Source organism: Ovis canadensis, chromosome 20 (genome assembly GCF_042477335.2).
Source record: "Ovis canadensis isolate MfBH-ARS-UI-01 breed Bighorn chromosome 20, ARS-UI_OviCan_v2, whole genome shotgun sequence".
Lineage (NCBI taxonomy): Eukaryota > Metazoa > Chordata > Mammalia > Artiodactyla > Bovidae > Ovis > Ovis canadensis.
This window is the reverse complement of record NC_091264.1, coordinates 23,598,303-23,623,495: the sequence shown is the minus strand read 5'-3', so window position 1 is coordinate 23,623,495 and position 25,193 is coordinate 23,598,303. Positions and strand designations below refer to the sequence as shown.

The 25,193-nt window shown below is 41.5% G+C and overlaps 1 protein-coding gene and 1 long non-coding RNA gene across 4 annotated transcripts in view; one reads left to right on the top strand and one right to left on the bottom strand.

The window, feature by feature from the left end:
• The window catches only part of LOC138425812 (uncharacterized), a 37,319-nt gene extending 19,549 nt beyond the window's left edge, over window positions 1-17,770 (bottom strand). The window contains exons 1-3 of one of the 3 annotated variants that reach the window (XR_011251411.1): window positions 17,464-17,770; window positions 13,107-13,254; window positions 8,416-8,904 (exon numbers count right to left, since the gene is read on the bottom strand). This is a non-coding gene — a long non-coding RNA (uncharacterized lncRNA). Of the gene's footprint in view, window positions 1-8,415; window positions 8,905-12,443; window positions 13,255-17,463 lie in introns of those variants that run through there. The other 2 variants (XR_011251409.1, XR_011251410.1) reach the window with 2 other exon arrangements.
• The window catches only part of NUDT3 (nudix hydrolase 3), a 108,871-nt gene that overhangs the window by 56,388 nt on the left and 27,290 nt on the right, over window positions 1-25,193 (top strand). The window contains exon 2 of the mRNA XM_069564138.1: window positions 8,515-8,625. Coding sequence (XP_069420239.1) covers window positions 8,515-8,625 — 111 coding nt within the window. The remainder of the gene's footprint in view (window positions 1-8,514; window positions 8,626-25,193) is intronic.

The window sequence follows — 25,193 nt, the reverse complement described above, 5'->3', positions numbered from 1 at the left end:
CATGAATGGTTAGAATGGGCTTGACTGTAGAAGCAGTTTGCAGGGCATGTCACGGATTTGATAGGGTGCAGCCCTTGTGCCATCTGGGCAACCAGCAGAGCTGTCTGGTAGTAATGACGTTGAGGGGCTGTCAAATGCCAGGGGCATCACGTTGTTGGAAATTATATTAAGTGCATTATTGCCTGCAGTTTTCTGGAAATTAGTAATACATCTAAAATATATAGCTTGCCAATCAGGATTTTCCATGTTGTAGATTATCACCATAGATAATTGATTTTTTTTTTTTTTAAGAAAATTATTTCCAGGGAATTCCCTGGCAGTCCAGTAATGGTTAGGATTCTGCTTTTACGGAGCATATAGAGTGCTTTTTCCATTGTTGAAAACCCGGGTTTCATTCTTGGTCGGGGAACTAAGATCCCAGAAGCCATGCAGTGTGGCCAAAAAAAAAAAAAAATGTCTAGAACTTTAACATGGAATAGGATTTAGAAAAGGCAGAACCACCAGAGATCAAATAGCCAACATCCACTGGATCATTGAAAACACATGAGAGTTCCAGAAAAAATCTACTTCTGTTTTATTGATTATGCCAAAGCCTTTGGCTCTGTGGATCACAACAAACTATGGAAAATTCTGAAAGAGATGGGAATACCAGACCACCCTACCTGCACCCTGAGAAATCTGTATGCAAGTCAAAAAGCAACAGTTAGAACTGGACATGGAGTAAACAGACTAGCTCCAGTTTGGAAAAGGAGTACATCAAGGCTGTATATTGTCATCCTGCTTATTTAACTTTTATGCAGAGTACATTATGCAAAATGCCAGGCTGAATGAAGCACAAGCTGGAATCAAGATTGCCAGGAGAAATATCAATAACCTCAGATATGCAGATGACACCACCCTTATGGCAAAATGAAGAAGAACTAAAGAGCCTCTTGACGAAAGTGAAAGAGGAGAGTGAAAAAGTTGACTTAAAACTCAGCATTCAGAAAAGTAAGATCATGGCATCCAGTCCCAACACTTCATGGCAAATAGATGGGGACACAATGGAAACAGTGAGAGACTTTATGTTTTGGGGTTTCAAAATCACTGCAGATGGTGACTGCAGCCATGAAATTAAAAGACGCTTACTCCTTGAAAGAAAAGTTATGACCAACCTAGACAGCATATTAAAAAGCAGAGACATTACTTTGCCGACTAAGGTCCGTCTAGTCAAGGCTATGGTTTTTCCAGTGGTCATGTATGGATGTGAGAGTTGGACCGTGAAGAAGGCTGAGCACCGAAGAATTGATGCTTTAGAACTGTGGTGTTGGAGAAGACTCTTGAGAGTCCTTTGGATTGCGAGGAGGTCCAACCAGTCCATCCTAAAGGAAATCAGTCCTGAATATTCATTGGAAGGATTGATGCTAAAGCTGAAACTCCAATACTTTGGCCACCTGATGCGAAGAACTGACTCATTGGAAAAGACCCTGATGCTGGGAGGGATTGGAAGCTGGAGGAGAAGGGGACGACAGAGGGTGAGATGATTTGATGGCATCACTGACTCAATGGACATGAGTTAGAGTAAGCTCTGGGAGTTGTTGATAGACAGGGAAGCCTGGTGTGCTGCAGTCCACGGGATCGCAGAGAGTCGGACACGACTGAGCGGCTGAACTGAACTGAACCTAACACAAATCTACCCCTGCTATGTTATTGGCTGTGCGAAAGGAAACTTAGCAGAGGCCAAAGGGAGTGGACGATGGAGGGAATATGGATAGCTTCTCCAGCTAGAGCTGCCTGGCATTAGTCTCATCCTGGCTGGAAAAGACTGAGAACATTGTTTCTCAAATCTCTCTTTCCCTCTTTTTTAGATCCAGTCCAACACTTATATGATTATCCTCTCGAATTATCCATTAGATGTCTCATTGAACCCTCAAATTCATGTTCAGAGGACAGTTTCCTTGTGGTTCCTGCCTCCACCCCACGTTTCACATTCTCTGGCCCACATCCTGTCAGTCACTGGCCCTGTGGACTCTTCCTTCTGTATTTCTGGAAATGTGTCACTTCCTTTCAACCCCCACTTTGATACTCCTTCTTTCTCAGCCTGAATTAACTGCAGAAGTGAATTCTCTTACCAGGTTTGCCCATATCCAGCCCAAGTCAGAGTGATCTTTCTAAAACCCAAATTGGATTATGTCATTTCCTTGTTCTAAGGGCCTCAGTGACTTACTTATTATCTTCAGGTTTCAGTCCAAACTCTTTATAACTAGACCCTGCCTTTTTGTTCAACCTCTCTAACCTCATCTATATGCTCTCTGCATTCCTTTTTTTAAAAGCAGTTGTTTGTTTCCTTAGTTACTGGTCCATTCTTTCATTTGCTCATCAGACATTTTTTGGCCACCTCTATATATGGATCAGGGGCTGTACTTTAGGATTGGGTGTGAGGCAATCAACTGCACCGGTCCTTAGACCTTTCACTGACCTTTCATACCATTAATCAGGATCTACTAGATTATGTTGCCTGTCAGCCATGGGCTTTCAAAGGCTCTGCTCCACACAGGAACTCTCTCCTGTTCAAGGGGCTCAGGCTTGCATCTACACCGACTGGAACTCACCACATTCTTGGACACTGTGACAGAGGAGGAGAGATACTGCACTGGCTTCTCCCTGTCCCAGCCCAAAAGTGACACATGTCTTTTCTGCTCGTATTTTATTATGCAAAACTAGTCAGATGGTCCCACCTAACAGCAAAAGGAGGCTGGATACTGTAGGCAAGAGCGTGAAATATTTACTGAGCGTTATGATGTGTAGTCACTGAAATGTAAGCAGTCACCTGACTTCGTGTTGACCTTCGAATTTCTCAAGAGCTGGACCTGTATCTGCCTTGCTTTGTATCCTAAGCACAAAGCCGTATGGTAGGCTTCTGGTGGTTTTTGTTGTTGTTGAATGAGTGTCCTTTTTTTTCCAGATTTGTTTGTTTTATTTAGTTTTGGTTCTACTGGGTCTTGGTTGCTGCACAAGTTTTTCTGTAATTGCCTTGGGTGGGCTTCTCGTTGTAGCTCTTATTGTGGAGCAGGGGGTCTGGGGCTGCAGCAGTTGTGGCTGCTGGGCTCTCGAGCACAACCTCAGTAGCTGTGGTGCCGGGCTTAGCTGCTCCGCGGGATCTTTCCAGATTGGGGATCAAGCCCGTGTCTCCCGTGTTGGCGGGTGGATCCTTTACCACTGAGCCACCAGGGAAGCCCCAAGTGTCCTTCTTCAACTTGAATTCAACTCAGATCACTTCCTTTAAGAATCTTCCCCTTACCACCTCCTACCATCTCCCTGCAACCTGACTTCAGTGTGGTTGTGATTTTCTCTGCATACCTCAACCAAAGCACTCCTCTCACTGTATTATATTCTTTTGGAAATTTCTATTAAGCAATTTAAAACTTAAGAAATAAAACATTACTGTTTTTTTAGCTGCAGCCCTTTATGTAAATCTCTCCAGATTAGGTTTATCATTCCCACCCATTTCTATATTTTTTCACTGCACACTTGACCCTAATCAACACTGATTTTTTTCTGTGTCCTTGAGGATACTAAGTTGTCATGAATCCAAGAATTCATATATGGGTGGGTGTGTTCTGTGGGTTTGTTTATCCATTTCTGCCTGAATATCACTTGTCTCCATGCAGAGAGCTTCGCAAAAGGTCTGATACTTGGTTGGCCAGTTCCCCACTTTGATCTGCCTCAGAATTGCAGAGGTTCTAATCTGCATCTCCAGTTCCTGGCTCCTTACAGTGCTTAATGAATATTTGTTGAATAAATGGCAATTTTTTTTTCCTTAGAGCGTCATTTTCAGAATCTTTTAGGAGCTTTGCCATTTAATTTCATTTTAGATAATTTGTATTTAAAAGTCAAGCTTCAGAATAAGAATTTACTGAGCAAAACACCACTTATTGTAAGGCAGGAAGAAGTAAAGTCTCTAGCGAAAATAAAGGATATTTTGTTTTCAGTTTTTGCAATAAATTTTCAATGGGTTGTCAAGGAAACTTTCTGAGGAGAAGAACTATTTGCTGGTAATAGTGTTTGCTTTGAAGAATAACTACAAAGTAATGTGGCTGGCTTTCTCCAGCCTCAATGTTACATGTAGTCTTACCTCATAGAGTCGTGCTTTGAATGTAAAAAGCAATCACACTGGCTGGATTTACTAGCTAATATTTCACGTTGATTGATATTTAGAAATTAAATTATACTCTGTGGTAGTTTCTTTTTCATTGCTTTAACTTTGAAATGTCTCTATAAAGTTCTTTCATTTCAACTGAAACCTAATTGGATGGCCCTAGTCAGCCTTTGAAACAAAAGATTAGGTTTAGAATGGCTGGTAAACACTTTGCCAAGAAGTGGGAGAACTGTAGGAAGAAAGACTACATGTTATTTATATACCAAATCAGTGAAGGATTAACCCTTTTTTCTACTTTTCCTTCTGAAATCTCCCTTGCAGATTAAATAGTTATGACATTATCTAAAGAGTCTTTGGAGGACTTTTTTTTTTTAACTTTTGGCTTGAGTTAATAAATGTGCTTATATTTGGGTTTATTTTTTAATCAAATTTTTCAAAATGTATGATTGGCCACAGTTTTTGAGGAGAATGGGTATGGCAGTGATCCCCTTTTTCTTTTATGGGAATGATTTGATATAATAATGAAACTAAGGATAGCCTTCTGGAAGGCCATTCCTCTGGAGTGTAGACTCTGATCGAGTGGTGGCACTATTTAAGCTTTTAAAAAATTGCTGTGATTTGCATCCACCAGTCTGCTTTCTGTCTCTGTGTATTTACCTATTCTGCATATTTTATATAAATGGAATTATACATGACGTGACTTTTTTTTGAGTTTGGCTTTCACTTAACCGTAATGTTGTCAAGGTTCATCCACTGTGTAACGTTTATCAGAATGTTATTCCTCTTTATGACTGGAAACTAATCTTTTTATGTACATGCCACATTTTGTTTATCCACTCATGCATTGATGGACATTTGAGTTATTTCTACCGTTCAGTTATTATGAATAATACTGCCATGAGCATTTGTGTCTGAGGGTTAGAGCACCTATTTTCCGTTCTTTGGGGTGTGGTATATACCTGGGAGCGGAATTGCTAGATGAGATGGTAATTTCATGGTTAACTTTTGGAGAAACCACCCGTTTTCCGCAGCGCCTAAACTGTGACATTCCTACCAGCAGTGTATGAAGATTCCAGTCCTCTGCATCCTTGTCAGTACTTGTTACTTTAAAAATTATAACCATACTAGTGGGTGTAAAGTGGTGTCTCCTGATGAGTTTACTTTGTACTTCTCTAGCGACTAATGATGTTGATCACATCTTTTCACGTGCTTGTTGACTCTTTGTATATCTTCTTTGGAGAAATGCTGTTGGTCATTTTTTCCTTGAGTTGTAAGAGTTGCTTGTATATTTTGGATACCGGACCCTTATCAGATAATTTCCACGAATTTTCTCCCATTCTGTAGATCATCTTTTCACCTTCTTGATAATGTCCTTTGATGCACAGAAGATTGTAATTTTGATGACGTCCAGCTCATCCATTTTTTGTTTTGTATCTCAGGTTTTTGTTGTCATGTCTTAAGGATTTGGCCTGTCTTAGCAAAGCCAGGATCATTAAGCTTTATCCCTGTTTGTAGGTTTAGCTCTTGGGTTTAGGGTGTTGGTCCATTTGGAGTTAATTTTTGTATATAATGTGAAGTAAGCGTCCAGTGAGGACTCATTTAAAAGCATAATTTTGTAAACTGCCACATGGTACTTCCTCCCTTCCGCCCTCCCTCCTCCCATCCTCTCGTACTACCGTTCTTCTTTTGGCCATGCTGCAAGGCTTGCAGAATCTTTATTACCTGACCAGGGATTGAACCTGAGCCCTAACCACTGCGCCACCAGGGAATTCCCTCACGTTGTACTTTTAACTTCCTTTGATTAAACATACATACACACCAACCAAGAACTATTACAGGTTTTCTTTTCTTTTTTCTTTTTCTTTTGGCTGTTCCTTGTGGCTCTTGGGATCTTAATTCCCCAACTAGGGATCAAACCTGTGTCCCTTGCAGTGGAAGTGCAGAGTCTTAACAGCTGGACTGCCAGAGAAGTCCCAATTTTATATTATTTTAAGTTATTCCATGTTGTTTTACTTAAAGTAGAGTTTATATACATTAAAAAAAAAATAGTGCTTGTGAATTTAAGACAGTATTTTCTCAGTCCATGGGCTGTGACTGTATACGGATTCATGGATTTCCCTCTTATAGCTTGTGATCCCCTCTGTCTGCAGATCACAGATTTTGTAGAGCAGCATCAGGAGAATCTTATCATGACCGGAGGAAAGGGATTAAAGATGAAGAAAAAGGTCGTTTCCAAGGGCTGATGGTTGCAGAGAGCTTAAATGGGAGAGAGGGAATGACTGGAGGAGTTACCTGGCAGTTGGTCTCGGGGCCCAGGAGGGCCAGAGAGGAAGGAGTGGTTTCTTTCAGGCAGCAGAGGTGGCAGCAGAGTAGGAGGCGAGTGCTGGGGCCTGGCAGGGCAGATGGAGGATATAGTTTGGAATAGGGCCTGAGGCTCAGAAGACATCACCAGAAAGAGATTGTTTAGGGAGCAGTTGAAGATTCCTTTAGTTCTGGAAATAATACCAACTCAACTCCATCTCCAAATGAGGAGTAAAGCTAACTTTGTTTAACATCTGTCCTAGAGAGGGTTAAGGAAAAGGAACTAGGGAAGTTCTAGATTTTATTTTAACCATGACTGGAATTCTGCTTAAGTTTGAATTAGTAACCTATGTTCTGTATCAGTATTTTGCGTTTGTTTGGTTCTTTTCACTTCTTTTTTTGAAAATTAATTTCACTTACAGCGTTGTGTTAGTTTCTGCTGTACAGCAAAGTGGCTCAGTTACACATATGCATATTCTTTTCCGTTATGGTTTATCACAGGATATTGAATATAGTTTCCTGTGCTCTACAGTAGGACCTTGTTGTTTATCCACCCTATATATAATAGTTTGCATTTGCTAATCCCAAACTCCTAATCCTCCCCTCCAACACCGATGACCCCCCGCCCCCACCCCACACAACCACAAGTCTATTTTCTGTATCTGTGAGTCTGCTTCTGATAGGTTCATTTTTGTCATATTTTAGGTTCCACATACAAGTGATACCATATGGTATCTGTCTTCCTTTCTCTGACGTACTTCGCTTAGTGTGATAATCTTGGGTCCGTCCATGTCACACGAATGGCATTATTTCATTCTTCTTTTAGGACTGAATACCATTCCACTGTCTGCGTGTAAATGTATACACACGCGCGCACACACCCTGCGTCCTCTTTGTCCATTCCTCTGTGGATGGGCGTTTAGGTTGCTTCCGTGTCTTGGCTAGTGTAAATAGTGCTGCTGTGCGCATAGGGGTGCGTGTGTCTTTTCGAGGTGTAGTTTTGTCTGAGTGCATGCCAAGAGTGGGATTGCTGGATTATCACATGGCAACACTGCTTTTAGTTTTTTAAGGTGCCTCCATACTCTTTTCCCTAGTGGCTGCCCTAATTTACATTCCCACCGATTGTGTAGGAGAGCTCCCTTTTCTCCACATCTTCTTCAGCATTTAGTTATTTATTATTAAAAATTTTTTTGGTTGCGCTAGGCCTTTGTTGCTGCATATAGTCTTTTCTCTAGTTGCAGAGTGCAGGGGCTCCTCTCTGGTTGTGGTGTGCAGACTTCTCATTGCAGCGACTTCTCTTGGTGCCGGGCACGTGCTCTAGAGCGCAAGGGCTTCAGTAGTTGTGGCCGCATGGGCTTAGTTGCTCCTTGGCATGTGGGATCTTCCCAGATCGGGGATCAAACCCAGGTCTCTTTACCACTGAGCCAGCAAGGAAGCCCTGTTTATATACGTTTTAGCGATGGCCATTAAGTGTCATTTCTTGATAAAAAGGTTCCTAGTAAAAGAATTCCAGTTTTACCTCAGCTGAAAGCATGACAACAAGAAATCTTCCTAGTCCTCATGTTGGTGACAGCATCAGGTTCTCAGCACACGCTTAGAGCTTTGGGTTGTGAATAGTGTCAGCCTATGGCCGTCAGACGAATCAGGAACTGGGAAACACAGGACTGAGAACCTTGGAGGGAAGGTTGGGACTGTGGGGCCAGGGCCAGCTCTTCACAGTGCTCACAAGCTCATCAGTGCATCAGTGAAAGTCTCTGTTTTGTTTGTTTTGAGTGTTTTTGTCAGTTGCGTGTTCAGAGGGCTAAAGAGAAGGGAACAAAGGAAAGGGTCTACAGGGCAAGTGACTGAGAATCTGAGGGGTACACCTAATGGCCACTGGGTCAGATGCCCTTCTGCTGTTACTAGACACAGTGTCTGCTTTTTCAAACAGAAATGGAAGCTACCTTAAAGTGATTTGGAGAGCTATCAACAAAGAATGGGTCCTAGGTACTTTTATTTGTGTGGCGTTTAAACTCTAAATTTGTGTGAGTGTGGCTTTTTGAGTTTTAATGGCCCACGTGACCTTTGACTTTCAGGTGCTACTTGTGAGCAGCAGTCGTCATCCAGACCGGTGGATCGTCCCTGGAGGGGGCATGGAGCCGGAGGAGGAGCCGGGCGTGGCCGCAGTCCGAGAAGTCTGTGAGGAGGTACGCGCTGAGAACAGTGTGGCTGCACCGTGCATCCATCATGGCCCTGTAGTTCTTTACTTTATCACCACTCACTGCGTGAACAGACTCAGGGGCGCAGAGAGGAAGCGCTTAGCACTCACCGCATGCCTCCTTGATCAGAGAGGCGATGAGGTTGTGACATGGTGGTATTCACCAGGCTCTCTCTGCAAGGGGTGATCATAGTAGTGACTGTGCGCTGTTACACCAGACAGCGCTTTCCGATTGCCCTTGGGTCTCTGCCTGTTCTGCCTCTGTTACCTGTGGCAGAAGATTGAAAATCAGATAGTTCATCAGCCCTAAGAAATAAGAGAAGTAGGCAGTATTGATATAAGCAGCTTATTCTCGTTAATCTTTGCTTGAGACGAAGGTAGCGTTTGTTCTCCTTTGCTCCCTGGGTCCTGGCAGTAGAGCAGTGGCTAAAGCAGAAGTTCAGTTTGCTAGAAGCTGTTAAAGGTGCAGCTTGAGAGACAGCAGTATCTTCTTTTTTATTTGGTAACATGATACCATGTATGTTTTGAGTTCTTGGGCCATGCCCAGTGTATGTTACTGGATACTCTAAAATTAACAGTCAGAAGTCAGATCTTGGTGCTCTTCCTTCAAGGGCTTATAGTTTTGTTGGTGAATCTGAGAAACAAATTGCAGTTCAAAACCAGGAGGAAGGAACTAATGTTTCTCCATAGCCTCTTGTGGCAACACCACGCTCTGCTCTGCTTATGTTATCTCGTCTAGGAGTCCTGACTCAGTAGTGTAAGTTTCACCAGCCCCATTTGCTTGCCTTGGCCACATAGTGCTTTTTATAGGTCCATCTCCTTGTTCCAGAAGGGACTTAAGACTGATTCTAAGAACATACGAAACAGAGCTTAGAAAAGGTCTGAGTTCTGCCTTTCTTTTGGGTCTAGCCCTTGCTGAAGTCTTCTTAGACTAATTTCACTTTAGAATACCCAAGGAATTCTTTCCTTGCTCTGAAGTCCTGCAGTTATGTTGGCTTGTGACACTATTATTTTATCATATATTTGAGTATCTATAACTATATTGTAACCTCTGAGGACTAAGATTATGTTTCCTATTTTAAATCCTCCCTTCTTGTGCCTAGTACACAGCTGGGTGAATAGAAAGTAATTAATACAAGCTTCTATGATAAATGGAACATAAAAATCCTGAAGAAATACCCCAGTTGAAAATTACCAGAGTTCTTTCTGGAGGATCTCAAAGGTTCGACTAAGTGTGGTAGGGCCAGCTGGTGGACCTAAGCTGCATAGTTTCGATTTCAATCCAGTTGGCTCCTGTGGGTTCCCAGGCACCCAAGGCAAAAGTGATGTTTGACAGAGTTATTGCAGCTCTTTAGATTCACAGGTTGTTGGAAGACCTGAAATAGACTGATGGTTCTAGAATAGAGAGGAAGGAAAAAATTCCGAGACCTTGGGCAAACCTTGCTACTTGGTTTTAGAAGTTGTGGGGAGACGAGCTGACAGCTTTACCTCTGTAGAGCACATCTGGATTTGGCATCTTTCTCAGGAAAGGTTGTGTCAGCTGCTACTATGATTGTTTTGAGTACCACGGTGGAAATGTCCCTCGGCTATGCAAGTGCAGCTAAAGTGTAGAAAACTAGATGCTTGCAAAAGGGACTGCAGTGAGGGAGCTGGAAAGAATGTGCAGTCACCCTTTTGCTTCCTGGGAATGGCATACCAGCCTTCGGTAGGTAGAGGCAAGCATTTCAGTGGCTTACATCAAAATAAAATGTGGGGGCTGACTTTTCCAATTCTATGACTGCTAACAGAGAATAAAACTTGGAATCAGTGAGGATGTAGGTAGATGTTTTTGATTGTTCTTGAAGGGTAGTTTTGTAAGCAGAAATCACTATTCAGGGATTTATTTAGTTTTCAAAATGTCATAACTTTGTAAAAGCAGACATTCAAAAACTTAGTTCTTATCCTAATGCTTATACATCTGATGGCTGTATTATAAGCACAGGAGATTTTACTAGTCATTTTTAAGGGACCTTTGGATAATACCTAGGCCAGTTCATTGAAGACTTTCAGATGTTTCAGATTGCATTTATAAATTTAATTAACTGGATTGCTTTTTAAAGAACTTTAGTTGTCCGACTGAAAAAAAATGAAAATGTTATGAGGCTCCTTATCAGTAAAGTCCTGTGGATGTCGTGTGTTAAACTTATAGCTAAGATGAGTCTTAAATAGTGCCACAGTGCGGAGGTCCCTAACCTCTGGGATGTATGTAATGCCTGATAATCTGAGGTGGAGCTGATGTAATAATGATGGAAATAAAGTGTGTAATAAATGTTATGTTCTTAAACCATCCCAACCCGCCCCCCACCCCCCTAATTCCCCTGCTCCTGGTTCATGGAAAATTGTCTTCCATGAAAACAGTCCCTGATGCCAGAAAGGTTGGGGACCACTGCCATAGTATACATAAATTTACTAAGATTTTCAACTTAAAATTACCAGTCAGAAATAAGGTATTCAATTATACTTTCATAGTTGAGGTTACCATCAAATAAGCCGAATCATTTTAAACATTATAAAATCATAAAATAGGTCTGGCCTCCTTCACCTTTCCTGTTAAATGAGGCCAGGATTCAGAGTGTCCTGAAAGGAAAAACTGGTCCAGTTACTATAGCTCGGTCAGGACTGCCACTTCACTGGACTTCCCTGGTGGCTCTGTGGTTAAGACACTGCAGGGGACATGGGTTTGAGCCCTGGTCAGGAAACTAGGATTCTACATGCCAAAAAATAGAAGGGCTGTGATTAAGCAAAGATGAATGGTCACGTGCAGTCCACCTGGGCGGTGGTGGGTATTGAGTGAGCCATCTGAAGTATCCGGCACACCGGGCTGATTTTGTGCTTCGCCCTGAAGGTCTTCTTCCCTGCAGTCTTTGTGATTCTGTCTTGTTCTCCCTGTGTGTTTCCATTGCAGTGTATTTCTAGCATTTTTTTTTCCCTCACCATGCAGCATGTGGAATCTTAGTTCCCTGACCAGGGATCAAACCTGTGCCCTGCATTGGAAGACGGAGTCTTAACTGCCAGACCACCGGGAAGACCCTATCCAGCATCATCTTTATCATGTTTTATTCATGTCACTTGTCTAGGTGTCTTCTGTGCTAGACTTTACATTCTGAGTAGCCAGATTCTATTCCTTTTCAGTCACTGTTTAATCCCCAGTGCTTAACACATAACAAATGCTTAAGAAAGGAAGTGCTACAGTTTTGGGGGTGACCACTCGAGCAGCCGCATAAATGTGGTTGAGGTAGGCCCTTTTGGATGGCCAGGAGTAGGCATATATCTGCAGGTCCCTCGGTTAGCTGAGAGACAAGAATATGACAGTATCACAGCCGCTGCCCAGTCAGACTGTGCAGAGCTGGAAACTTAGGTCCTGATGCCCAGGCAGGCCTTCTCACAGTGGCTGGATGGACGGTGGGGGCGCAGGGCAGCTCTTGAGCCTGGTTGCCACCCCTCTCTTCTGCTGTGGAGGCGCTGCCGTTCTGAGCTCCTCCCAGGCTTGGCCCTGCTTGCCACTTCTTGTTCGCTGCTTTCCCTGCCTTGTGTGCCACTGACCTGTCTGTTGACTCACTCTGTGTGTCTCACACTCAGCTTTCCTGAGAAGAGGACTTGATTGGTTACAATCTTCAGGCGTAGTTGCCAGGTCACATCCATTTCTAGCCATTTGAAGATGACTGATTTCTTATTCCTCTAACTGAGCTCAGAATGGCAAGGTCATGTGCTTTAAAAGCATTGCAGCCTGTGCTTAAGTAGTGCCTGCAGCAACTGGACCAGCGGTTCTGTGTGTGTAATAATACATTTATTAACACAGGGAAATATTTGCAGCAAATTCCCTAGAGATTAAAGTAGGTTATGAATCAGTGTTTATGATAGAAAACCACTTAGTGAAGAATAAATATGTATTTACTTGTGTAGAGAGAACAACATTGCAGGTGCCAAGCTCTGTTTAAGCATTTCGCATTTGTTGCCTCATTTTTTTCACCATACCTGATGAGGTAGTAACTATTATCATCTACATTTTATAGGTGAGAAAAAAGTGAGATTGAGTAATTTGTGCAAACTAACTGTGCCCGGCTAGATGTGCTCAATGTGAAATTTGAATCCAAAACATGTAGTCTTAGCACCCATACTCATAATGCCTTGAAAGAATGTCCACCAGATGTTCACAGTGGTTATCACTGGGTTAGCTCTTAGATTATCAAGTTTTCTGCATTAAACATATATTTGTTCCTAGGAAAACTTTCTGAATAAACGTGAATGTAATGAGGTTATTAAGTCAGTCTTAGGTACGGTAAAACTCAACCTGCTCTGAAACTTGGTTCAACCCAGCTTAAAATTTTTAGCATATTGCCTGAATCTCAGAAACAGATCAATCTGTAGCACTTGAGTCATTACCAATCACCACATTTTAAAGGACTGAACGCTTCCCTTTTGGAAACTTGCCTTCATTTTTCAGTTTTCTTAAAAGTCCTGCTGGAGTGATCCCTCAAAGGGCTGGAAGGACGAGGCTTTGTCCCAGGGCTGGCCACGGGCCTTGGTCCCAGTGCATCTCTAGTAGAGGCTTGTGTGAGCCAGCCATGTGATGTTCTCTCTGGAATAAAAAGGAAAAGCAGTTCTTTGTGTGATTTTCAGAGCTATTCTTTCTTGTTAATTCAATGGGAAAGGTGAAACTGCTGGCTGACAGGGAAGAAAGAGAAGCTGGATCTGAAACTGTTCTGTCTTCTGTGCAGCTGTTAAATTTCCATCTCTTTCACCCATTGTCACCTCAGGCAAACCAAGAGTGTTATCACAAAGATATAGAACATCTGAAAACAGAAACGGAAAAATTATGTGCATAGCTGCAGCTGTATTCTCTTCAAGGGTGACAGAGATGGGTACCTTCTGCCTTTAGAGAAATGTGGCCGGCGACAGAGTGTGGTCAAATGCCAGTTCCTTCTGTCTGCTGCCTCATGTCTGGGCAAGGTCCATATCCATCTCCATTTCTAGCATATAATCTATAAAGTTTCTGTAGGTATTAACCTTTGGCACAGACCTAGCTTTAAAAAAAAAAAAACCTGTTCTCAGACCTCATCGCCTGTGTCCTTACACCTCGCTTCTCCTCTGCGCCTTCAGGCTCTGGCCATCTGTTGTTCCGCCACACAAACGCACAATCTTGGGAGATTCTTAGTGATGTCACTTTAAACCTCCTTGTACCTTGCTGCAATTCTTCAGGCTTTTGTTTTGGCCTGTGCTCCCCGTGCAGCTTGTGATATCTCAGTTCCCCAGCCAGGGATCGAACCCATACCTCCTGCACTGAATGTACGGTTTTAACCCCTGGATCACCAGGATAGAATTCCCTCACATTTTTTGATACACTGTCTTATATAGACATTTCACAGTGAGAGAGTCATTTCCTAGGCAGGTTGATAAGTCTAGGGGTCCCCAAGGAGAGAGAGGACTGGAATTCTCAAGGAGGAAGAAAGGACAAACGTTTTTTTTCCTTCTCTACATTCCTTAGGATTATGTAACAACAGTGTGTTATGCCTGAGGACAGTCTCTGGATTAAACCTTCTGGCTAATTCTGTAAATTATGGGAGTAGACCTGCTCTTTACAAGGATTATATAACAACAATGTATTCTGCCTGAGGACAGTCTCTGGATTAAACCTTCTGGCTAATTCTGTTATCTTAAAATGTAAATTATGGGAGTAGGTCTGGTGAGGTCTTTACAACCTCCAGACATTCTTTGGATTCATTGGATTGTATATAAACTCATTGCTAATACTAACAAGGGGGTACTCTTTCTACCCCCTTCTGATGCCTATGTCAGAAGCTTTCTCTATCTCCTTTATACTTTAATGAAACTTTATTACACAAAAGCTCTGAGCGATCAAGCCTCGTCTCTGGCCCCGGATTGAATTCTTCTCCCCCGGGGGCCAAGAATCCTGGCGTCGTGATTCAACAACAACCTTTCAACAGCATATTTGATTTTATTCACCTTCATTTAAGATAGTGTTTTGAACATCTAGATGTCTTAATGTGGTACCAAGGATCATGGTTGCAAAGCTGTTTCTTGATTATCTCAGCCTTAAGTCAAACCCATCAAGAATTTATTGTAATCCTTCTTGATCTTGTTTTATTTTGAGATAAAAACATGGAAAATGAAACAGTGAACTTTATTTTAAGAATCTGTGTCTTTCTATCCTAATTCCTGTATTGTGTTCCCTGTCCTTCCAAAAAAAAAAGGTTGTATGCTCTTACATATGTAACATAGCAACCAGAAGGCTCCCTATGGTATCTCAGAACTGTTCGATAGAGAAGCGGTGTTTCCTGTTTCTTGTTATATACAAGCAGAACATTTGAAAAGCCTGTGACTACTGGGAAATAATTTGAAATGCTGTTTTTTCAACTTTTATTGGCTCATAGTGTTTGACTTTGTGGAGTGGAGAGAAAAGTGAAGGCTCTATATGACTGTGCTGTGTTTCATCTCTACTTCGGGCCCCAGCCTAAACAGTTGTGAAGGGAAAGTGGGCATATGGTATCATACAATCTATTAGGGAGATAGCATTAATTTTTTTTAAAGTGTCAGGACTTTAACCATAAAATATGTATCATAACATACTAAGAATATTTTCAGTCATTTCAGCATGGTAAATAAAACAGAGTAAAGGGATCTCTAGCTCATAAGCCCGTAGGGAAGCAGACAGGTGCTTGACCGTGGGTATAGCTCTGATAAAGTGGGGAGAGCCCACCCTAGGCCAGAGGCAGCTTCTCTCAGGCCCAGCCAGTATTCATGTGGCAATTAAGACCCAGTGTGACTCTGCTATTTTAAGAGAAGCATGAAAACTGGATTCTTAAGTGAGATCTCCTGATCTTTCAATGTAGACATTGAAATTAAAAATTGTTTTTAAAGTGTTAATCAAATAATATATCCATAGTGAAAGTGGAGTTGCTCAGTCGTGTCCGACTCTGCGACCCTGTGGACTGTAGCCCACCAGGCTCCTCCATCCATGGGGTTCTCCAGGCAAGAATACTGGAGTGGGTCGCCATTTTCTTCTCTAGGGGATCTTCCCGACCCAGGAATCAAACCCACGTCTCCCGCACTGCAGGCAGACGCTTTACCCTCTGAGCCGCCAGGGAAGCCCTAATATACGCATAGCAGATTAAAGCAACAGTGATAGTGCTGAAAGGCTCATAACGGAAACCAGCCAAAAGGCATGTTCTTAATTAGGTGTATGATCTGTGTTACAGATTTTTACTTTAGTTTAAACTGTAAACTGGTAAGCCTCCAAACTTTTGGAAGAAGATAGTTTTATTTTTCAGTCTCCTACATGATGAATGACGTGGAGAAGAAAATGACAACCCACTCCACTAATGTTACCTGGAAAATCCCATGGACAGAGGAGCCTGGCAGGCTACAGTCTATGGGGTCGCAAAAGAGTCGGACACAACTGAATAACTGAACAACAGGAACAACAACATGATGAATGAAGGCAAATAAAGGTTTTTAACCTTGGGAACATTGCACTGTTTAATAGGAGTGTCAACATGAGAAACTGTATCCAGATGTAAGTTACTGTAAATCTCAAGAGCGATCACAAACCAACCCTGTTTATTTGTTGAAAATCAGGCTTTATTTAGATAGCATTTTCTGAATTTCTGTTACTTAATTTTTAAGGAACTTCAAATCACATGAATATGAAATACTAATAATAATGTTCTGTGTGCTATGCTTAGTCACTCGGTTGTGTCCGACTCTTTGCAACCCTGTGGACTGTAGCCTGCCAGGCTCCTCTCTCCCTGGGATTCTCCAGGCAAGAACACTGGAGTGGGTTGCCATGCCCTCCTCTAGGAGATCTTCCCAACCCAGGGATCAAACCCAGGTCTCCCACATTGCAAGCAGATGCTTTACCGTCTGAGCCACCAGGGAAGCCCAAGAATACTGGAGTGGGTAACCTGTCTCTTCTCCAGGGGAACTTCCCAATAATAATGTACTTGTATGGCTATGTGCTATGTGAGCTAAGTCACCTCAGTCGTGTACGACTCTGTGACCCTATAGACTGTAGCCCACCAGGCTCCTCTGTCCATGGGATTCTCCAGGCAAGAACACTGGAATGGGTTGCCATGCCCTCCTCCAGTGTATGGCTATGTGCACCTATAGATTTATCTTTAAAATTGATTTAAGGGAATTCCCTGGCAGTCCAGTGGTTCAGATACCACAGTTCCACTGCAGAGGGCCCAGGTTCAGTCCCTGGTCTGGGAGCTAGGATCCCACAAGCCATGTGGCCAAAATTAAATAAATAGATTAAAAAATAGCAAAAGATCTTTCTATATGTTTGAAATTTTTAAAAATAAAAAGTTAGGAACAAAGTAGACATATATATCATTTGCCAGCTATACTCAGAAGCTTCAGGAGGAAACCATGAAGTACAACAATATGATGGATGTCACTTTCCCCAAGAAAATATATGTTTTTATAAGTACTACCATATCTTTGTTTTTACTTTGTAAGAAGGTAGTTATTTTTAGCTTCTTTGGTCAAAGCATTATAAAATGTAAGAATCATGTCTATTAATACATTGTATATAATTATCTTATCATTTATTCTTCTCCAAGAATTTAGTGGGAAATATGGTTCAGTGATAAAACGTTTCAAGGAAGCCTTTGTTCACCTGACACATGCATACGTGTTTGTGTTTGGGAGCATATTTATTCTGCCCTCCTAGAAAATCATACGCACAAGAGTTAAGAGCGAAAGAAGTTAAGAGCTTTTCCTTAGAAAAAATCATTTAGAATATATAAAACGAACAGAGAAAACATACCATGTCTTAGATGGAAGCTGGGTTGAAGCTGTTTTATGTTAGAGGGCAGATTGAATCCCGCAGATCTCTGGCAAAGGCCCTTAAGTAAATCCGTGTTGAATCTCCTGTTTCTGGCAGCTGAGAACTTAGAAAGGGCCTTTCCTCTCAGTTACAGTTCAGGGATGAAAGGAGACCTTGGCATCGACACCGCCTCCAGTGCAGGGCTTGGCTGAGGCAGCTGTGATAATCCCTCTGCTCAGTTTTTGCTCTGTGCTCACATGACCAGGAGTCGAATTCAGCTCTGGCCCCAGAGCAAGGAAGGCCTCTCTCTCCTTTCAGAGGAGGGCGCCTCTCTGCTCCCAGGCAGCTAAGAAATAGTCAATGGCTACTCCTAGGTTACTTCCATAATGATTTCTGGAGTCAGCCTTAAAACGGTTGAGAATTTTTAGTGACTGTCAGTTTGGCGTTTGTAAAGCTGTTTAATAGATACTCTTGACTTTATGAAAATAGATTCAATATTACATTTTTTTGTTAGTGACTGTGTTAAATACACAGATGCTTTTGACTAGAAATTTCCATTAGAATGATTTGTAGACATTTTAATCTTAGGAATAGAAACAGTATAATCTGAACTGGACTCTTGTTATGGGGGCTTTTAAGTGCACCCTCTCACATTCTGTGGTGCTATTAGTGTAGCCGGTTTACTTGATTTAGTAATTGAGCTTGGTGACCACTTCAGCTTCCTATTTTTCTCATTTTAAAAGTAATACATGTTCCTAGCAGAATGAAAAACCTGTAAGTACAAAAATGACAGTATGTTGCTTTAGTTCTGTGGCTGATTTTTTTTTCTCCAGCTGTTTAATTATGAAATTTTACACACATGTAAGTTGATGCTTTTGAACTGTGGTGTTGGAGAGGGCTCTTGAGAGTCCCTTGGACTGCGAGGAGATCCATCCAGTCCATCCTAGAGGAGATCAGTCCTGGGTGTTCATTGGAAGGACTGATGCTGACGCTGAAACTCCAGTACTTTGGCCACCTCATGCGAAGAGTTGACTCACTGGAAAAGACTCTGATGCTGGGAGGGATTGGGACCAGGAGGAGAAGGGGATGACAGAAGATGAGATGGCTGGATGACATCACCAACTTGATAGACATGAGTTTGAGTGAACTCCAGGAGTTGGTGATGGACAGGGAGGCCTGGCGTGCTGCCATTCATGGGGTCGCAAAGAGTCAGACACGACTGAGCGACTGAACTGAACTGAAGTATAATTTTAAAATAGTGAAACAAACAGTGTATCCCTTCTTCTAGATATAATATCTGTTGACTTGTTGCATATTGCCTTATCTCTCTGTGTTTATATCCATACCCTTTTTTTGACTATGCCATTTGAAAATAAATTGTAGCTGTCATGGCACATTACCTCAGAATTCTGTTCTTTATTTAGCATGCATCTCTTTAAGGCCAGTCCCTCACATTACTACATACCATTGTTGCACCTGAGAATTCATAATAATTCCATAATGTCATCTAATATTTACTCCATATTCGAATGTCCCCAGTTATCATGAAAAGTCTATTATACCTGTTTGTTTTCTCACACATTGCAGTTGGTGGTATGCCTTTTCAGGCTCTGTGCTATGATAGAGATATATTTATACCATAAATAGAACCATACACTAAGCCTTTCCACACCCTGCTCACCGTAATGGTGACTTTTTAACAGTCTAGCAACATTGTCTAATAGAATGTCTCACATTCTGGTTTTGTTTGATTGTTTCTTTCAGGTGTCTTTTAATTTATTTCCTTTTCTTCTGTATTTCAAGCAACTTACTTAAAGCAGTGTTATCTGGTAAAATTTTCTGAAGTGATCCATGTCTGCAATGTTCAGTGTGGTAGCCACTAGCCATATATGTCTGTGTAAACCAATAAAAATTAAAATTCAATTCCTTAGTCACACGCACGTTTCCAGTTCAGGAGCTACATGTGGATCATGGCCACCATGTTAAACAGCACACAGATAGAGGCTTGATGAGATTGAGGAGAAGCGTTTTTGACGAGTTGCCACGTAGGTGATGTCATGTGCTTCCTAATGCTTAAGTCAGGAGGCACATCATCTCAGGCTGCCTTGCCATTAATGATAAAATGTTTGATCAGGTAATAATTGACAGTTTGTTGTAGAAGTAGATTTCTCCTTATGCAGCAAAACTGGTAAGTAATCTGTTGAACAATTCTTCCAGGCTATATGAATGTACTCTGTCTCCCAACAGCCCAACAATCTTTCAGATAATAGTTTTAGCATCTACTGCTGAGCCTTGCAGAAGGCGATGGCAGCCCACTCCAGTACTCTTGCCTAGAAAATCCCGTGGATGGAGGAGCCTGGTGGGCTGCAGTCCATGGGGTCGCAAAGAGTTGGACACGACTGAAGCGACTTTGCAGCAACAGCAGCTGAACCTTACCAAATCAGATGATATAGCGGAGACTGAAGAACAGTGGTTTTCTAACTCTTTTTTTTCTAAGATGAAATTCTTTAAAGGAAAGTTCTCTTCTTCCTCCCTCCCCCCTTTTCCCTTATTTTAAATAACCCCACTGAACTAATAGATTTTCCTATTTTTTTTCCTATTATATTACAAGCAGTTACTGTCTTTATTCTCTTTGCTTTAATTATCCCAAATTTGACCAGTGTGTACCCTTTCAGGTAGCCTCCTGTGTACTTTTGACACAGCCCTTTCATTGTTTGAGTACTTCTTGCCCTGTAATGCAATAAGGTATTCCAGGCTCACCTTTTTGTTGTTGTTGTTATTTGTTGTTTAGGGGACTTTTAAATTCTATTTTGTTTTTATTCTTCCAGGCTCACCTTGAATTTTCCTGTCCCAGACTTGTCAGCCATTTCTCCAGAGAATTCCCTTTTAGTGGAGAATGTTGTTTAGAAACCAAGGTTACGGTGCTGGGTTTGTTCACTGCTACTAGGGTGTCATTGCTGCTAGGCTCTTTTAGTAGATAGTAATAAAAAAACATATTTTAAAAGAATGATAATTTACATTTCAAATTTAACAACTTTTTCCCTAATATTTGTGTATCTTTTCCCTTAAGATACTGTTTCTTAACAGCATTCTGATAACATTGTTATTGGTTTCTAATAACATTATTTGTTTTCAGTTCAGTTCAGTCGCTCAGTCATGTCCAACTCTTTGTGACTCCATGAATCGCAGCACGCCAGGCCTCCCTGTCCATCACCAACTCCCGGAGTTCACTCAGGTTCACGTTCATCGAGTCCGTGATGCCATCCAGCCATCTCATCCTCTGTCGTCCCCTTCTCCTCCTGCCCGCAATCTCTCCCAGCATCACAGTCTTTTCCAATGAGTCAACTCTTCGCATGAGGTGGCCAAAGTACTGGAGTTTCAGCTTTAGCATCATTCCTTCCAAAGAAATCCCAGGGCTGATCTCCTTTAGAATGGACTGGTTGGGTCTCCTTGCAGTCCAAGGGACTCTCAAGAGTCTTCTCCAACACCACAGTTCAAAAGCATCAATTCTTCGGCGCTCAGCTTTCTTCACAGTTCAACTCTCACATCCATACGTGACCACTGGAAAAACCATAGCCTTGACTAGATGGACCTTAGTCGGCAAAGTAATGTCTCTGCTTTTGCATATGCTATCTAGGTTGGTCATAACTTTTATTCCAAGGAGTAAGTGTCTTTTAATTTCATGGCTGCAGTCACCATCTGCAGTGATAAAGTCTGCCACTGTTTCCACTGTTTCCCCATCTATTTCCTATGAAGTGATGTGACCAGATGCCATGATCTTCGTTTTCTGAATGTTGAGCTTTAGGCCAACTTTTTCACTCTCTTCTTTCACTTTCATCAAGCTTTATCATTATTATAAATAATGTGACTGTCAGTTGCATTATTGATATTATCAGGAGAAGCTTTATAGAGACTGAGAATGTATTCTAAGCTGTATAATGTGAACCTTCTGGTTTCAGGAAGAGTACTGGTATGGGTAGAATAGAATAGCTCTTGGTACAATTTGGATTATTTAGGGATTGACTCTGTTGATTTGATTTGGTGGTAAATGAATGACAAGACCATTCGTAAAGACCATATTAAAGAGGAAGTAATTGGCACCAGCAAGAGAGTGTTACTTATTTTTTCTTTGTAAACCTAGATTATAGTTTGATTTACAGTGTACCTAATGTACTTTTTCTTTACCCTGTTTTGGGAAACCACTTTCAGACATGGAATTAGTAAAATGAATTAAGAAACATAACCGAAGAACTGGATAGGGAGGTTTTCATGTTGCTTCTGTGTAATCTTTGGCCTGTTTATTTTAGCCCTTTATTGTGTGGGTCAGTGTAGGCATTATATGGGTGGCCCCTTATATGGACAGGTAACCATTTTCTAACTCTCTTTGTACATTTTCAAATGACCGCTTAAATCAGAGTGGTTCTCAGCCTTGTCAGGCTCAACACTTCCTTTCTATAGTAGATGAGTATTTTCCTACTTATGTATGTTTCTGTGTGTCTGTGTCTTCTCTATTAATGTTCATAGACAAGAAAGGAATTGAATTCTAGGTCCAAATAGTTAAAATGAGATTTCCCAGCCACATAATTGTGTGGCAAGACTTTGAAAAGTCACGTAGGGCAGCTCTTGGGCGAGATCAGTCTTCCTGTTACGCGGCATCTAGCTCTCCTGCTTTCTTCCTGTTGGTGCCACTTGTGCTCGTCCATCACTGTGACAAGCAAAAATGTCCTCATTCGTCTCCATAGTGCCCCTGGGGGCCGTTATATTTGTGGAGGGACTCTTACTTTGAATGGTCTGGAAGTTCTTTTGTCCCTGCCACCCCCAGATGCTAGTTTCTTACTCATTCTTAATTGGTAGCTGTTGGTCAGCCTCTCACTATCGGTCTGGTTAGCTTTGGGACTGGTGTCCTGAACACCACAGATGGAGTAAAGGGAAAAAGCAGACTGTGACCATAGCAGGATGGCAGAGGCCCTTGACAGCCTGGTGGAGAGGCACTCAGAGTTGGGGAGGCTATAGGACCTGGGTGCCTCGGCGAGCATGGAGTGCAGCTCAGTGACGTGGACTCCTGAAACAGAGACGGGAAGAAACTGACTGTTGTTCTTCCCTTGGCTTTACTACAGTGAGCGAGGGAAATATCTCGCTGGTCATCAAATAAGTGCAAATTAAAATAAACCAGAAAAAAAATTAAAATAACCCAATGTCTTGATCTTATCAAGTTCGACAAGATTTTGAAATTTTATTCTATTGATGGTGATTAAGGAATAGGCAGTATATTTTAAGAGTCTTAAAAATGTCTGTCTGTACTATTTGGAAACTGTACACCAGTCATTCCAGCTGCTTTCCATTTCAGGACATGCCACAGACCTGACAGTGCATATGGTTTCCTCCAGCTGGAGAATCTGCCCTGTCCCCTTGCTACCTGGGCACATCTCTTTGAGTTTTCTGCTCGGCTACTACATTTTATGAATGCTTTCATGACTTCTATAAATGTTTTTTCCATTATAAGTTTTAAGTATATTTTCCCCATATATTCTCAATGTGGACATTTTGAAAAACAGAAAAATAAATAAAAAGAACAAAATTGTAAATGTTCATATTCTCTGTTAGTAACATTTTGGTGTATTTTCTGTCAGCTTTCCTGCTTGATTATAGGCTTCTCAGTGGTATCCTCAAATATCAGACGTGAAAGTGAACTGGAAGGTTTAAAAATTTTTTTAATTAAAAAAAATCAAAGAGTTTTCTAACTTTTCTCTTCTCTGTCATTTTTGGTTATCCCAGCCCTTCTTCCTCTTCTCTTACCACAGGCTTAGAAGCCTTGACCAAGTCTTACAACTTTCTGTGCCTCTTGGTATATATCTGAGCCAAGCGTGTTGACTTCTAAGTATATGTAAAGGAATGCTTATTCACGAGTGCAAAGAAGCGTGTACTAAATGTTCATTGTAGCCTTTTGTATAATAGCAAAAAGTGGAAACAGTCTAAATGTCCATCAGTAGGAGAATGATTATATCAGTCGTGGCAGTTCGTATTATGTATTATCCAGCAGCAGTTTAAAGAAGATAAAGGAAATCTGTATATCCCAACTTGGCAAGTCCTCTGAGATGCTTAGTTAAATGAAGTTTTAGTTACTTTGGGGTGGGGACTTCGTGATGGTCCAGTGGTTGAGACTCCATGCTTCCACTGCAGGGAGCATGGGTTTGATCCTTGGTCAGGAAGTCCTTGCATGCTGCATGGTGTGCCAAAAAAAATAAATAAAATCACTGGAGAGAGGATGACCATATAAGAAAATAAATAACTGTTGGGGAAGGAAATTGAACTGAGGGGAAGCCCCTGGAAATTTTCTTTTGTCTAACTCACTCACTCTCTTGTTTTTTAATTTTAGTTTTTTTACAACCCCAGAGTCTGGGGAGAAATGTGAACAGATCAAATAGTTGTAAAAGTCAGTTTTTAAAGTGCTTAACGGCATAGCTATGATCCCCCAAGGAATTCTAAGGGCTCAGAAAGATTAAAGTTAGAACTGCTGAAATTTTGTTCTGTACTGTCTTCTCCTTGAGTCCAAGGAAATGAAAGCAAAGCCATTTCTGGGGGGCAAATGGCAAGGCTTCAGTTACATTTTTTGTTTTTATTTTCACTTTTGATGCAGGCTTATTTTTAGCTTTGAAACGCTCTTAGCATTTGAAGAATTTTTTAAATTAGAATGATGGTGAAGGTAACGTTATTGGGCCAAGGGATGGTTCATATGGTGATCATCAAGACCATTTACTGTTTCCAGATGACTCAGTTAATTCTTAAAGGAGTATGGCTAGAAGTAATCCATGAAGAATCATCAAATGCGCTAGTCTTGAGAGTATTGCAACTGGGTAGATTTATGTGAACTCTTTTTTTTGGTGATGCTGACACAGTTGTATACTTAGAAACTGTTACATTGCTGCTTCACAAAACTTAAAACAATAATCATGTTATCTCATAGTTTCCATGAGACGTGAATTCAGACAAAGTGCAACAGGGGTGACTTATCCATGGTATCTGGCGCCTCAGCAGGAAGAATCAAAAGACTAGGAACAGAACACTATTGGGAAAAAAAGCTTAAATAACTTTTTCTGTTAGGCTTCCAGAACACCACTGTTTTCTGACTTTTGTCCTCCATCTGAGTGTCTGCTGATCCTTCCTGAAGGTTGAATGTCCTGAAGTTCTTCCTTTTCTTTCTTTGATCTACTTCTTGTTGATCTTATCCAGTCTCAAGGATTTAAATACAGTAGGTGAGTGATTGGGTTAGTGGGTGGTTAGGTTGGTAGGTGGATGGATGACCCATTTATCCCTAAGCATTGTTAATCTGCCTACTTGGCATTTCCATTGGGATGTCCAATAGGCATCTGAAACTCAAGATGTATAAAACCAAACCTATAAGCCAGTTATCTTCTCTATCTCAGTAAATGTCCACTTCATCTCCTCCTAGTTGCCTAACTCAAGAAAAACTAAGAGTCATCCTTGATTTCTTTTTCTCACACCCAATATTTAGTTCATTAGTCAATTCTGTTGGCCCTACCTTCAAAATACAAATATACAGAATCCTGCCACTTCTCGGCCATCTGTCTCTCTACCACCTTCGTCCAAGCCACCATCACCTGTCACCTCAGTTCCTCTTCTCCCCCCTGTACTCTTACCCTTGTAAGTTTATTTTCAGTACAGCATACAAAATGATTCTGTTTTAAAAACCTGGTCAGATGATGTCACTT